The following is a 15,434-nucleotide window of genomic DNA, read 5'->3' as shown; positions in this document are numbered from 1 at the left end:
TTTCTCGAACGATGTGTTAATTATAGTTCAGTCCTCGTCGATCTGGGTACTCTCTTGTTTAAGGTAATACGTTTTATTTATGTTTTTTTGCAAAAAAAAAATCCCTTTTTTTTTATCGGGAACATGAGCTTGTGTAGCAAGATGATGTTGTACGTGAGTATTGGAACAAAATGGCCCAATCATCTCCTCTCAGCCCAAGTAGTTGTTTTGGGTTTGGATTAGGGCCGTTAGCCTGACGAGGCCTTTTCAGTTTGTACGGTCTAGGTAACCATTGAATAAGCCAAATGACATATTTGCAAACGAGAAGTAACTTTTAAATAAAATAAGCCAAATGATATATTTGCAAATGATAAGTAATTTTTAAATAAAACTTTTATATGTGTGTCCTTAGCGACCTAAAAGTAAATGGTGAAAAATAAACTTCGATGATAAAAACTTAGAAATCAGCTTCAAATTTAAGTTTGAAAATTTAAATTTTGGCCGATAAGTATAAGTATAACCGAAAAAGTGGGGCCTGTAAATTATCTGCGAGATTTATGCTGGCAGTCCACTCGTCAGCGAAAACCGCCGACAGCTGTTGCTGCTGGATTTTGAAGCGTGATTCCTATAGCGGTCCATTTTGAATGGACACCATTGATACGAACAGATCATTTCGATTTTGTATGGGATACAACCGTATCCGACGAATCGCCGATCTCATTTTTGTTTCTTTTTTCTTTTACTCTAGGCGGCGGTTTTAGTAGGCGTTGGATGAAAGAGCAACATTACAAAGGGTACAACCAGAGTTCATAAAAACCGTGCGGTTATCAAAACTTTTCAACTTTTGAAACCATGGTAAATCTCACGAAAATCACATAGTTACCACGATAACTGATCCACGGTTACCTCAACCAAAATAGTTTGGTGAACCCTGAGTACAACTACACCAATATCGTTATGTTTCTTGTTTGATGCAAAGGCCATTCTCTCTGGTACTATAAAAGCAGAGTCGCCATTCTCTCTAGTACTATAAAAGCAGAGTCGCCATCTGCCATTCCGTTCGTGCGCATGTTTGCACACTCCACGTGAGTAACAATACAATGCTTTATCATCAATCATCATCCTAGACTATCCCTAATTATATGAGCATGGTCCATTACATTGTATAAGTACTTCTACTACATATACTTAAAAAATATCTTTATAGGATTCTTACGAATAATAAACATAATTGTTTTGATTTAACTAGATGAAAATTACGGAAAATCTAAAATTTAGACATACTTACAAGTTAGCACGATAATTGGTGCTAGTGAGAGTTTAGTAAAAAGAAAAAAGAAAGTACTACATATACAACAGAACTCACACTACCAAGGCTTCTGCAGCTAAATTGTTGCTAAGCGCTTGCTCACATATATTCTCCTTAATGGATATAAATCCTCTTCGAAGACAGATCTAAACCCTCGTATCCTCTCTCCGTTGCCTTGCCGCCGCCCGAGTAGGTCACTGGCCAGTCGAGCGGCTGCTAGGAAGGCGGTGGCGGGGTTGTTACTCGGCAAGGACCTTGCATCCTATGTTGCGACGAAGTGGGGCTGTCGAGTCTGGGGTTCCCGTCCACAGATTTGGCAGTAGCACAGGAGACGGCAGGGAGGTGGGCAGCGGAGGCATAGCGACGATGGGCGGGCCCACGCCTAGCCACGTGGGTTGGTGTCGGGAACGGAAGTGGTCAGGAGGGCGGCGGGTAGCGGTGAGGCTACAGTAGCGGCGTCCCTTTGGGCAACGGCGGGTGTGGCGAAGGATGGTGGCAGCCTAAGCGTTGATGGTCAGTCCTCGGCAGGGAAAAGGTGGATCCGGTGGACGTGGTCCCTAGGCAGTGGTGGCGGGCTGGGAGTCCAGGAGGCGGAGGAGGATTCCGTCAACGGTTACGGCCCTATGGATGACAGAGGCATAGGAATCCAGCAAAGTGGAAGCGAATCCTATCAACTTGCGTTTGGTCGGCTAATTCTAACTAGATGATGATGAATGAAGGTGGGCTAAGCGGTGGTGTATGGCGTCAGCTCACTTCAAGCGGATGAAGATGGCATCAGCGAAGGTTCGCAACTATGGCACAATTGGGCAGCGGCGACTAGTCGACTACCACTTGCCAAATCTAGCCGTTTCAAGAGAGGATGTCGAGAGGCAGGGTTGTACCGAGGTCGTAGGTTTTTCTTGCTTCTTCTTCTTCTTCTTTTTCTTCTTCTTTGTTGTTGTTGTTGTTGTGTGTTCTTCTCTTTGTTGAGGTGTGAGCTATACTTTTGGTTATATATATCCTTCGTGGATGTAAAGATTGGATTAATGAAAATCCATTAACTTAAAAAAAATCTGCAAATGACTACTGGGGAAAAGTAATTCAGCATTATCAAAGCAAGATAAAAGAAAAAAGAACAACTTTGTATAACATGGCTACATCACATGTCCACACTCTTCTGTTGAAGAATTGAGGTGCAGGATCAGTTGGGAGTGTGAGCTGATTCATCAGCAACTCGTAGCCAAACCCAACCTTTACAAGCCCTCTCGATTCGCTGCCTCGTTGGCACCGGAAGGCGCTCTCGCCTCTCCAAAGCGAATCAAATCGATCGATCGCTTTCCCCGCCAAAAAGCAAGGCATGCACAGCCTCGCTGAAAGCAAACCGAATCCGAATGTCGCCCTCCACCTCCACCGCACGGAAACCCTCGCCCGGCGTGGATTCCTTCCCTTCCCACCGCTGCAACCCACCATTATTCTCCTCCGGGCACCACGTCGAACACCTTATATACGCCGGCAAAAGCGAAGCGATCCGCAGGCGAAATCCTTTTGATTATATTCGTTGGTGTGGTTGAGCTCGTCGGGGTGAGTAACTAGCATCGATGCAGGCGGCGATGCCGGCGGCGGTGACGCACGACGACCTGTCGCTGCGGAAGGCGCAGGAGAGGCGGGCGGCGCGGTCGAGCGGGCGGGCGGCGGTGGCGCTGGTGTCGCTCTCGGTGCTCTGCGGCATCGTCGGCTTCATCCTCTGCCTCGCCGCCGAGGGGTCGCGCTCCGAGGCGTCGCACTACCTCATGACCGTCGGCGGCGGCGGCGCCAACGCGGCGGCGAACAACGGGCAGGTGGACGTCTGCTTCTACAACTCCAGCGGCCGGGCGCCGCTGGCGTTCGCCATCGGGGCGTTCCTGATGCTCGCCGTCGCCATGTTCGCCGAGCACGCCTACATGCTGCTCGCCGTCGCCGCGCCGGACTCGTCCGCGGCGGGGCTCGCCGTCGCCGAGGGACACCCGCGCGTCCCCTCCGACCCCGCCAGGCTCACCTGGCAGACCTGCTGCCTCTTCTTCGTCACCTGGTACGTCAATGACTAGTCTACCGCCATTGATGACGCCATGATTGGGGTTTCGAACTAACGCTCGATCGTCGCTGCTGCGGCGCAGGATCTGCTTCGGGCTCGCGGAGGTGATGCTCATGGTCGGCATCGCGGTGGAGTCCGGCCACGTCAGCGACTGGAGGAAGCCGCGGGCGGTGTGCCACCGGGTGCGCCCGGGGGTGTTCGCGGCGGCGGGAATCCTGGGACTCATCACCGTCGTCGTCGGCTTCGTCGTCTACGTCACGGCCCTGCAGACGAACAAGCTGCGGGCGCAGCACCCCGTCGGCGGCTACTACGTCGGCCACGGCGCCCCACACCCGGGCATGCCGCCGCCGCCGATGCCGTACGGCCCGCACCCGCACCCACACCAGCCGCCGCCGCCGGCAGCGGCGGCGACAGCGCCAAGCGCGCCGGAGATCACGCCGGCCGCTTGCCAGGTCCAGCCAAGCCGAGCGGCGTGCGTCACCAAGCAGTGCGCTGATGCAGTTTGAAACGAGTAGAAGAATTTGGAGATTAAGCAGAGACGGTGATGTTTAAAAGGCATCTACTCTTTTCCGCGTAACATGTTCTTTCGTGATTTGCTATATTAGAGCATTTGATTTGAGTTATTTGCTTGTATGTCACACCATTTGTTTTTAGCACAAACATGATTTGAATTGTAAAGCACTTGATTCGTGATTACATCTCAACAAGTTTCAATTTAATTTACTTGGTCTATTAGCCTCCGCTGTATCATCTATTCGGAAATACGTGCAGCATCCATCACAAACAGGTAGACCGGAGTTACAGCTCCTTGGTGGTAAGCACGGTTATCACGCAGTAACCGCAGTAAACCGTACGACCATGTAAAATTTATCAAAATTTCAAATTATTTTTAAATTTTATTTGAATTTAAGGAGGTTACCGTGAAATTTATCAAAATTTCAAATTATTTTTAAAATTTATTTGAATTTAAGGAGATTACCATGGTTTTCCTTTCACCGTACCCCTGCAGTAAGAGTGGTTCGGTTTTGCAAACCCTACTCAGTGGTATTAACTAAAAACGCAGATGCAAAGAGATCACTAGAATAGTAGAACCGAACAAACCCTAGCAATATATAATTTAAAAGGCATAATGGTTTACATGTCCGGACAAACTGCAACTCAGCACACTCCTGACGAAACTCAAAACCAGACGGGTTCAGGAATGTGTTGTGACGGCTTTGCAGAAGCTTCGACTCAGGCTATACAAGTAGCAAAATGTTGCACACCATACTAAAAGATGCAAACACTACATAGTAGTAGCCTGATGAAAAACGCAGACTTCAAAGCTTTAATCCCTGTTACAGACGTAGTGATATGATATCCGTGACCAGTAGGGAAATAATGTAACACTGGCCCCCTTGAAACCTTTAGCTTATTGAACCACCAGAACAATTCAGTACCCCGCACAGTGGCCACAATTTACCACCTCTGGTCAAATCTGTCGAGGAAATTTGAAATCATTACTTGTTGCCTCAAGTGAATGATACCAGAACAGAAAGGATTTATGGTAAGAGTGGAAACAACCCACAATAAACACAAACCATGTTGAGGATTGAGAGTACCTGTATTTATTTGAATTGAGCAGCACCACCGCCTTGGCCAAAGTCAAAAGTAGCACCTTGGGGAGCAGCTACCGTGGTAGCTCCCATTGTATCATCCTCCTCATCCATCCAGTAGGCCTCAAGAATCTTCACAGCTTTTTCATAGATCTCATTGTTATCATGGCTCTGCAAGTTCTCAATCTTTTCCAAACCTTCCGCTTCATCAATCATCTGGGAAAAGACATTCACATCACCTGCAGCCAAGGTCTTGTCGGTTTCTCCTACTTTAAGAATGTTCTCGAGACCCTCCAAACAAACTGTAACGATTCTTATATCTGGGCAAATAAGAAGATCACACAATGGCTTGATGCAGCCCTCGCTCACCAGATACCTATTTTAACAAACCATACAATATCAAATCCAAATGAAGCTTAACATGAAACTATGAAAGCGGTTATATTTGCATTTCATAAAGCTGAATAGAACTGGTGCAAGGTGAGTAAACATACTTGATTTGATCATGGCTACCGCCTGAAGTAGCATTTGAGATGGCCCATGCAGCTTCCTTCTTGATATCGAACTCTGCCGTTTGGAGCAGATTCACCAGAGGACCAATAATGCCAGCATTTATGACAGCCTATGGTAGTCAATGCAGCAAATTGTTGAACATTTCAGAACATGCACAATCAACAAGATCTATAGCTATAGGCTATTATAGGTTAAGGACGAAAGATTGCAGCTAAGTGCACAAGTTCCCAACCGTGTAAATGAATCAATCATCCATATGCTCCCATCCCCTCCCCTTCTAGGACCCCAGGTCCCAGCAGCAACATTTGGACTAGTGATTAGGCTGCCATTGATACTTTGCGAGCAAATCATACATAAGGGTTTCTTTAAGTTACTACCATGTTCTCAGTCTTTGTACAACAAGGATGAGTCTGCTAACAAGTGTAATCATCATGAAAGGAAAAGTTGACCTGAAAGCTTGCATGGAATATGAACATTGTGTGGTGTTTATGGTTTGGAGAGGGAACACAATTAAAACTACTAAGTATGCACTACACAAATCCTTCATGACTTAGTAGAATGATGAGCATGTCAGTATTTTTTAAGTCTGTACACATACCTGTATCTGATCTTTGTTACCAGCAGTAATATTTGAAATAGTCCAGCAAGCCTCTTTCTTGATGCTTTTCTTGAGATTTTGTGTCAACAGACTTAGGAGGCAAGGGAGGGCTTGATGATCAATGATGCACTGTACAAAAAAAGGGGGTGGGGGGAGATGATGAGATGGCAATATGGATGTCAAAAAAGCAATTAACTTTCATGCTGTGATCTACAGTAGATATTTCATATTATATGAACACCAGCTTTAGCATAGCAGAAAAATTCTCAGCTCTCCTAAAACTCAAACAATAATAAGAATACAATAAGAAAAGCCAAGTTTGGCTGAAACAAGTACAGCAGCTATGACTTGCTGCAAAGCAGGCAATGAATTTTTAGGCAAACTAGCAAATTGCCTATGCGTTGCAATGAAAAAAAAATCATGCTGTGCACACTGCATGCTCATCATTTGAAGAATATGTAGACTGGCTCTTTTCAACCCCTTTATGGATTCCTTCCCTGTAGATCTTACCAAACAATATGGACATTATCTTTTGGAGGACGTTTAAATTTATTGAGCATGTGGGTTTCACCCAACATGGAGGGCCCATACATTAGTGATAGAGGTAGTGCTGGCAGATTCACTGCCACCACCACTACTACCTTTTAAAGTAGTATAGAGTATAGATCTAAGTGATACTGTGAGAGGACAAATCTCAAGTATTTAAGTGACACAAACTAGACAAATCTTTAATTGATGGGCGTAAAGAGTAGGTCAAATTGCCAAACATGTGCATCTACATATGACAAATATGTGCATTTATTTTTCAATAGTTTTTACAAAACATTTTCCACATTAGATGCAACCTCTAGATTTAATATCAACTATGATATTAAACATTTTCCACAAGCCTAAAATTTAATATCAACTGTGATGAACACAACCTCTAAATATTAAGCTCAAGATTCATGAGTCTTAGTAGTTGATATCAATTGATACAAAATCTGTCAGATATAGAGATGCAAAAAATCAACACAATACCTGAGTTTGCGCGTCATCTCCAGTTACAATATTTCCAACAGTTCGTAGTGCGGGTATAAGCACTGAAGGTGATGGATGGCTTCATGTTGTAAACAGTATAAAATATTAAAAAGGGTATAATGAGAGTAGCAAATAAGAATCTAAAGGAAAATGGCAGAAAATTGTAATGCAATGTTGTCACTTACAGGAGAAGCTCCACAAGACGGGGGCAAACACCAGCTTCAATCACGGCTTGGATCTTGTCATTAGTGCCATCAGATAAATATGAAAGAGCCCAGCACGCATCAGTGAGAACTTCCTCATCATTGGAGTGAATAAGCCGTGCCAGTGCTGGAAGAGCAGGCCTAGTCTATTGACACCCAATAAACATCATGTTAAGGAACTGTCTTTCCCTACTAACTACAGTAGAGTACAAAGAAACTTTGTCCAAACCTGTTCAAATGATGGCTGTGGTTTTCCTCTGCAGAAGTTCGATAAAGTCCAAGTTGCATTCCTTAGCATAGAGAGTTTAGTGTGCTCATTCAACTGTGCTAGCAGAGGCAGCAATGCACCATTGGCAAGAACAAGGTCACGGCACTTAGGGGAATCACCAGCAACATTGCCCAATGCCCATACAGCCTTCAATTTTTTTTCAAGAGGTAAAAACATTAATAACTCCAACAATGCACTCAATCAAAATAATATCAAGGAAGTACAGAAAGCACAAAGACAAGTCAGGAGATGATCGGATACCTGCTCACGAACATCATCACTAGAAGAACCAAGAAGCTTCACAAATATTGGTACAGCCCCATGATCAATGACAACCTTTGTATTCTCCGAAGTGCCAGATGCAATGTTTGTAAGTGCCCACGCAGCTTCGAACTACAAAATTTAATTCAAAAGCACCACAGTAATAAATCCATTTTTATTTGAACCTACCAGATAATGAAAATAATATTGTGTTGGCACACACCTGTAGCTGGGGGAAATCCTCTCTGGTAAGAAACTGCACGAATCTAGGAACAACGCCTGATTGAATAACCTCTTCAATTGGAGGGCTCCTCTCTAATTAAAAATTGTAATGGGTGTAATTAGTAATTAACTTTTGTTCAACTATTATTTTCACAAGGTAACAGCCCAAAACATTTAAGAGGTTTGTACCTATAGAAAGCAACTTGCGGAACTGTGTTGTGGCCTCAAGCTGAAGGTTGTTATCGTCCGAATAAACTCCACCAATCATAGCAGGAAGGCTTTCGAGCTACAACATTCAACAGAGATATCAAATACTCAACTTCCCGTATTAAACCCCAAAAAGGGTTTAAAAGCAGTTTCCTTCTCTTTTAGGGGTGGTGCAAAGAACAGAAACCAGAGGTAGTTTAACAGTAACATAAATGTATGCGTTATCAATGTAGGACGTCTCTAGAAACATGACCAGAAACACTACTATATGATTTATGTGCTTCCATGTACTAAAGACAAGGTTCAGTCATAAGGAAAGTTGCACTGGACCCTCAATTTCAAGATAGCACAAAAAATAGCTATAAAGATATAATATGGCATCAGCTCATTTGTATGCTTCTATCAAAACATAAGATGAAACAACAGCAAGATGTACACTAAAAATTATCAGGAAGATCAATCATTATTACAGTTCCTGGTCACCTAACTAATTATCCGCAGTGAATCCGTGGAAGATTTGATCCTAAGACCACAATCTACATGTCCTAAAACTAAAACTAGATCACTGGAGCTAGCAGGCATGTACCTGGAAACATTTCAAACGCTAGGAGTTCGCAACCGTGCCAACTAACAGTACTTGTAATATTGTCAACAGAAGGAGAATCAGAAATCAAGTGACTAATCGAGGCATCGAAACGTGGTGCTAAGTGTTGCCTACATCTAGCAGGAACCTACCCTCACCCGCACGCTAGTAGACATGCGGGTATAATAACAAACTTAAACAAATATGCCGCAGACGAATCAAAAACCCTCTCAAAAAGTGCAATCCAATCCAACACCTACCTAAAATATGGGATCCAGGACACGATGGGATAGCGTCATCGGAGGCAGGGGAGGGGAGGGGAGGGGAGCGGGGGGGAATCGAGGAGTATACTACTCACCTTCTTATCGACGCCGGTTGCGGCGGAGGCGGGGACGGGGGCCTGGGCCTGGAGCCCCTCGCGGCGCTTCTTGAGGAGGCTCTCCTCGCGGCGGCTCTTGCGGATCTCCACCATGTTGTCCTCGCGCCGCCGCCTCCCCTCCTCGGCGTCCACCGCCACCTTGTAGCGGTTCCGCCGCACCTCCACCCGCTCGCTCGGGCGCAGCGACATGGCTGGCTCGCCGGCTGGGTGCTCTCCCCCCCTCCTCTCCTCGCGGCAGCGGCGGCGGCGGAGGGAGAGGCAAAAACCCTAGCGAGGCGTCGGGGCGGAGGAGGAGAGGAAAGAGGAGGAGAAACCCTAGTGGCCGCGGGGAAAGGGGGGGAGTTAAAGCTCACACACCACGATCCAAATATTCTCTGCGATTTATTTTCTTTTTCTTTTTTTTTAATCTGCAGAGTCTGCCACAATGACCTCTTCCGCGGGCCGCGGCTTCGTCGTGTTGAGTTTCGAGAAGGAAACGCGTGTTGGGCCCACCGATGATTGAGCCCGGCCCATCTGTACATAGTCTCGGTCAATTTTCATTTTTTAAAAAAAAAAACTCGTTTCTTACATCCTTCAAATTTAGCTGTACAGATCTGTTGAAGTATTAGAGCAGGTACAATAGCAGGCTATAAGCTAGCTGCAAATATATTTTAAAGAGATAAATAAGGAGAGATAAGGGTAGCGGGCTAAAGATTTGTAGCCAGCTGTAGCACGGACTCTAAGACGCAGTTTATATATGACAGGTGGGACCATGTATTAATAGTGTAGTATGTAACTATTGTATGAATGAGCTATTAGATTGGCTATAGATGAATTGGAGCTAGTAGTTGGCTACACTATTAAACTTGCTCTTAGGAATTATTCAATGGTGTGTTAGGTAGTAATATTTTAGGACGGTGGTAGTAGTGTTGTTTGCTACTCTCTCCCTCTTAGAATATAAGAATTTTTAGGTTTGAGCACGGGTATTAAGAAAATATGTAGAATTAAATGTGTGAAGGTTGTGATTGGTTGTGAAGTGGAGGTAAGTGAAAAAATTGAATGGTGAAGGGTTGTGATTGGTTGAGAAGACAGTGTTGGTGAATAAGTTGTTATATTTTGAGACAAATCTTGAGAGTTATAAGTTGTTATATTTTGGGACGAAGGGAGTAGTAGAAAAATTTTTAGTGAGGGGCAAATAAACTTATTTCTATTGCACAAATCCTTCAAAGTCAGCCAGAAATTCAATGCTTTGAAAATAAAATGTTAGCAAGAAATTATTGCATTTTCAAGGTCTTATGAGCTGAAGCTAATTTCAAATTTTCGAAGAAATACACCTTTCTACGAAGGGGGGGGGGGGGCAAGGGGGATAAACTGTTTCATGTGCGCATCCTCCAAATTCAACCGGAATTCAGTTCTGGGGGGAATTAGCTAGAAATGCATGCATTTTCAATGTCTCCTAAGCTGCAGTTGATTTTAAAATCGAAATTAAATTTAGGCTCTGGAATTGCAAATATACAAAAATCTTTATTTATATATAATGGTGCTACAAAAGTATACATTTAATTTAGTCGCTGTTACACTTCAATATACTGCTCATGCACATTTTGACATCAAGGATAAATTACAACAAAAAAGAATCAACAACATTTCCATTCAAAATTAGAAGACCCTCTTGAATGTGCCTTCTCTTTCCCGAGACCAACAATTACAAGTTAACACATTTTTCACTAAGAAAACAAGATCGTTAAAAAAAAAGAAGCGAAAGAAAACAAATTAAAAAGAGAAGCTTCAATCACCAGCGCTGCTGGAGCGCGCTTGCTCGCTCTCACGCAAAGGGTCGCCGGCCGGCGGCACGCGTGCGCGGTGCGCGCGCCGGCACGGTGGCGGGCGGCGAGAGCGATCGATCAGATCATGTTGGAGAGGGAGCGGCAGATCTCGGACATCTCGAGGAGGGACCGGTTGAAGTGGTCCATGGGGTTCTTCTCGCCGACCTTCCTGAACTGCTCGTCGCAGCCCTGCATGTCCTGCGCCGCCATGCCCATCATGGCGCGGATGGTGACGGCGTCCTTGAACCCGATGGCGCGCCGCGCCGCGCCGAGGTTGTCCTCGACGTCCAGGTACAGGCTGTCGCACAGGTCCAGCGCCTTCGCCGCCTTCGGCGTCGCCGTCTTCACCGCCTCCGTCAGGTGCTTCCGCGCCGCCTCCGTGCGCAGCGCGAACGCGTCCACCTGCATGTTGAGCACCGCCAGCGGGTCCACGGCGGCGCCGTACTTGGACGCCTGCTTCCCCGCTGTGGCAATGCACACCTCCGGGTACGACGTCTTCTTGCATATCTCCGCCACCTCCTCGTTCTCGCCGGCCGCCGTGGTCCAGCAGGCCGCCGCCGCCACGACGGCAACGACGAGGAGCAGCGTCGCGTGCGCCAGTGATCTCGCCATGTCTGCCTCTGGTCTTCACTAGCTAGTCTCCACTCGGTTCCCAACGCCAACGTTGTCGTTGCGGGATCGATTGAGGTTGGCCGGAGACAGGGGCGAGAGGGAGATAAATACTCGCGAGGCTGATCCGCCGTGGGGCGGTGTGGTGAGGGAAGCGGCAAAAATGGCGGGTGGCCTCCGGCTGGCCAGCTGCTTCGAGCCGCTCGTTTGGTGTTTGCTAAAATGCCAAGCTTTCTATTTTTGCATGGAACCCGCGGAGCCGTTGGAACACAAAGATTGCAGTAAAACTTCTTTTTTGGAAACATTTTGCATTTCTTGCCAAATTAACACATGCATGGTTTTAACTTGGTAGCAAAAGTAAATAACTAAATACTGGGAATATATTTTATCTGCAATTTTGCAGAAAATCTGTACATACAAGTACAACAATGCCTAGATTGCACCATGCATCTGCAAGCCAAGGGATTAAAGTGTACATTTGTGATCACGCCAGCTGTCCATGGATGATGGGGATCACGGTCCTTTGCTGTGGTCAAACAGACCTAACCGAAAAGTCTGAATTCCTACCGCGCCACAAAAATTGTTGTCTAATTAATCAAGCTATAGTATACATGTTTTTTTATACTCGATCAGGTCATAAATATTTGATGTTTACAATCAAATTTAGACAAACTTTTTAAAATTTTGATAATTAATTTTGTATCAAGATGAATATGTAAAATCCTACAAGTTTTTAAGGCAAATCAATTGAAGGACTTAAGAAATTAATGGTTGGAATTTCAAAAGCTTAACCAACGTATGACGTATTATTCTAAATGCCAAATATTTATTGCCAATCTAGCCATCAAAGGGTCAGTTTGGTATTTGAGGTTTCCGTTTATTCACATCAGTCTTCTAGTAGGTATAGTGTTGGCTTAAAAACATCGTGGGACTCACTGGATGTGTCACATGGTTAATCCTAATCAATATTTCTGTTAGAAAACGTTTTTGCCCTTAATCTGCATACACTAAATAAGAGAAAAAAAATAGAGTTGTACACGTACTTCCTATTGTTTTAGCACGTGCACACGAGGGTTGAGTTTTAAATGATTGTAGTATGCACATGGAAGTACATAAATATTTCCTTTTTAGATAAAACCAATAAGAAAGTATTGTACGCAAAATTCAATAAAAAACATCATATAATGATGGGTTAATTGGATCCATGCTATTACAAATATACCTTTTAGATAAATGACACTATTATTCACATATCAGCTACATGCCACTGGAATTTGGGAAAATTGAAATCGTGTCACTCTGTCAAGTTTCCCGTCATATCCCTAGACGTGAAACCCACATGTCGGTTCCATCTTCATCCATCCTCCCTCTTCTTTCTTCCTCACGTATAGTTGATTCTAATAGAGATTTTTAATAGAAAACGTGATGGAGTGGGGCACGGTTCCAATTTCCCCAAATTTTAGTGGCACGTAGCCGATATCATAAACAATAGTAACATTTATCTAGAATGACATATTTATAGTAGCATGGATCCAATTAACTCTATAATTATTGTTGGATACTTGGATGTACCGCTGACATGAACTTAGTTATATGGGTGTCTCATCATACATTTTCACCACATGAATTGCAATGTGTGTGTGTGTGTGTATATATATATATATATAAGGGGTATAAGGGTCGTTGATCAACCATCCATGTAGCTTTGTAAGAACATGTTCAGTTAATATCTAAGAGAGAGGGGTTAGAGGGAAAGCGATTATACAGCAGTAGTTGGTTAGGTTTACCCAGCTATGTAGCTTTTCTAAGAACATGTTCAGTTAATATCTAAGAGAGATGGATTAGAGGGAATTGAGGGAAGTAATTTCACACTATAAAATAGGTGTGAACTAATCTTTTTCAAACCAAACAAGGACTAAGTAAGTTCAAAAGAAAGAGTTTGAACTAAAATATAAAAACTTAAAAGAGTAGTAGGATAGACATATCGGAATTTTAAGGACCAAACTGAGACATGAGTGAAACTTGGAGAACCAATCTGGCTATTCACCTAAAGTAATGCAAAGTATGTCTTAGTATGGGCGGTACATGCCGACTAAAATTAAAACCACACTTGAGCTAGAAGAAGACAACCCTTATTACACCTTTACGTGCCAATGGCATATACGATCCATCTAATAATAAATAAATATTTTCTATAAGTATGGCAGAAACTAAACATATATATAACTTAATCAGACCTGCTCATCTTAAATTATGACATGGTGAGGTAATTTGTGGTTGCGACCCATAAAACGCCTAGGTCGTCTCTCTTGATCTCTAACACATGAATAAACATACACGGAAAGTGAAATGGTTCGGCACGACGAAGGTCGCATAACTCTTTTACCCACCCGGATTTAAGTCATAAGTTAATATCACTGTCATATCCTTCACCAAAACTTTTTTTATTTTCTTAAAGACGACCAAGTGAGTAGTCCCTCCGTTCCAAAATATAAGTAACAATCACCCTTAACCCAAAGTTCAAGAAACAAATATTTTCACTTTCTAATCTGGATCACCCTAATAATATAGTGCATGCACTCAATAGACCAATAGAATTAAAGATCTTGAGAGTGGAGGATTTAGAAAAATAATAATTTAGTGAAGAAGATGTGCTAATTAATTATATGCATGCACACCTTATATTATGAAACATCTAGAAAAAAAGTTGTATTATATTATGGAATGGAGGGAGTAACAACTAACAAGCAAGTTGTTATGATTTCCAACTAGTAGCTTTTATTCATTTAATCGAGCAAAAAAAACTGCATAAAAGAAACAACTTAATTCCAATGTTTTTTATCAACTGCAGTTTAATTAGGCTGGTCAAATCCGCCATAATTAACTTCGATTGTTTCGCAGTTAAGCATCTGCCTAAGTTAGTTATTTCACCACACCAACTTTATGATCCATTCGTTAGGTCCATGGTTTGTCCTCCTACTGAAAACCTCACTTGTAAAGGATTTTGACCTCTACCTGTATACGGGCCAGCAAAAGTCAAGCAAACCAATACAAGGTCATGGCTTCCTCCCGCCAGGTCAAAGCTGGCAACCGAAATCAACCACGGGAAAGCGCCGTCCTGGACGAGATTAACGTCTCTGTCTCATTCTTCAGAGGAAGAAAATGACATAACCCAAAGAATTAGTAATTAATTAAATACGATCATGGATAAAAATGAGCCTTACACATCAGTTAGTAATTAATTAATTACGGTCATCAGTTTACTACTCCCTGAAACGGTCATCAGTTTACTACTCCCTCCGTTTCAGGTTATAAGACGTTTTGACCTTGGTCAAAGTCAAACTATTTCAAGTTTGACTAAATTTATATATAAATATAGTAATGTTTATAATACTAAATTAGTTTCATCAAATCAATAATTGAATATATTTTTATAATAAATTTGTATTGGGTTAAAAACGTTACTACTTTTTTCTACAAACTTGTTCAAACTTAAAGCAGTTTGACTTTGACAAAATTTAAAACGTTTTGTAACCTGAAACAAAGGGAGTAATTAATTAGCCAAGGAATTAAACTGATGTGTTAGGCTCTTGATGATGATTCGTTTGCTGTCGTCGATTGATTATGGAAGAGGTAAAGTGTCATTATCAGTTTGGTAGGGGGGAGGGGGGGGGGGGGAGGGTGCATTGGGCACAGGGCAGGCAAAGAATACGCATGATGGCACACACATGTGGTCTACGTCTACCGGGATATGATACGCATCTATGGCTCTCACTACTGTACCACCCTACATGGCATCGTCCTTTGAGTGATTAAAATAATTAGTAGTACTA

The 15,434-nt window shown here is 43.4% G+C and overlaps 3 protein-coding genes across 3 annotated transcripts; 1 reads left to right on the top strand and 2 right to left on the bottom strand.

Annotated features, from left to right (window-relative positions):
- Window positions 1–2,654: 2,654 nt before the first annotated feature.
- LOC4327705 (uncharacterized) lies at window positions 2,655–4,070 on the top strand. The gene is made up of 2 exons (XM_015788535.3): window positions 2,655–3,335; window positions 3,421–4,070. Exons 1-2 carry the CDS (start codon window positions 2,866–2,868, stop codon window positions 3,842–3,844), a joined length of 894 nt encoding a protein of 297 aa, XP_015644021.1. The 5' UTR covers window positions 2,655–2,865; the 3' UTR covers window positions 3,845–4,070.
- A 326-nt stretch (window positions 4,071–4,396) lies between these two features.
- Window positions 4,397–9,563, bottom strand: LOC4327117 (importin subunit alpha-1a-like). Its single transcript, NM_001406299.1, has 11 exons — window positions 9,167–9,563; window positions 8,208–8,304; window positions 8,020–8,111; window positions 7,797–7,928; window positions 7,497–7,682; window positions 7,250–7,413; window positions 7,065–7,143; window positions 6,045–6,173; window positions 5,428–5,555; window positions 4,940–5,309; window positions 4,397–4,815 (listed from the first exon to the last, which is right to left on the bottom strand). Exons 1-10 carry the CDS (start codon window positions 9,374–9,376, stop codon window positions 4,946–4,948), a joined length of 1,581 nt encoding a protein of 526 aa, NP_001393228.1. The 5' UTR covers window positions 9,377–9,563; the 3' UTR covers window positions 4,397–4,815; window positions 4,940–4,945.
- Window positions 9,564–10,670: 1,107 nt separating this feature from the next.
- Window positions 10,671–11,790, bottom strand: LOC4327116 (pectinesterase inhibitor). Its single transcript, XM_015789965.3, has one exon. It carries the CDS (start codon window positions 11,602–11,604, stop codon window positions 11,071–11,073), a length of 534 nt encoding a protein of 177 aa, XP_015645451.1. The 5' UTR covers window positions 11,605–11,790; the 3' UTR covers window positions 10,671–11,070.
- Window positions 11,791–15,434: the final 3,644 nt, after the last annotated feature.

Source organism: Oryza sativa, chromosome 1, assembly GCF_034140825.1.
Source record: "Oryza sativa Japonica Group chromosome 1, ASM3414082v1".
NCBI lineage: Eukaryota > Viridiplantae > Streptophyta > Magnoliopsida > Poales > Poaceae > Oryza > Oryza sativa.
Note: the sequence above shows the minus strand (reverse complement) of the source record. Positions and strands in the feature narration are given on the sequence as shown.

Excerpts from the sequence above, each read along its gene's own strand:
- LOC4327117 (NM_001406299.1), bottom strand. The coding sequence starts at position 9,376 with ATGTCGCTGCGCCCGAGCGAGCGGGTGGAGGTGCGGCGGAACCGCTAC. Across the intron at positions 7,929-8,019 it reads AGGATTTCCCCCAGCTACAG|TTCGAAGCTGCGTGGGCACT; the intron begins GTGTGTGCCAAC and ends TAAATTTTGTAG. Across the intron at positions 7,683-7,796 it reads GTGATGATGTTCGTGAGCAG|GCTGTATGGGCATTGGGCAA; the intron begins GTATCCGATCAT and ends AAAAAATTGAAG.
- LOC4327705 (XM_015788535.3), top strand. The coding sequence starts at position 2,866 with ATGCAGGCGGCGATGCCGGCGGCGGTGACGCACGACGACCTGTCGCTG. Across the intron at positions 3,336-3,420 it reads TGCCTCTTCTTCGTCACCTG|GATCTGCTTCGGGCTCGCGG; the intron begins GTACGTCAATGA and ends GCTGCGGCGCAG.
- LOC4327116 (XM_015789965.3), bottom strand. The coding sequence starts at position 11,604 with ATGGCGAGATCACTGGCGCACGCGACGCTGCTCCTCGTCGTTGCCGTC.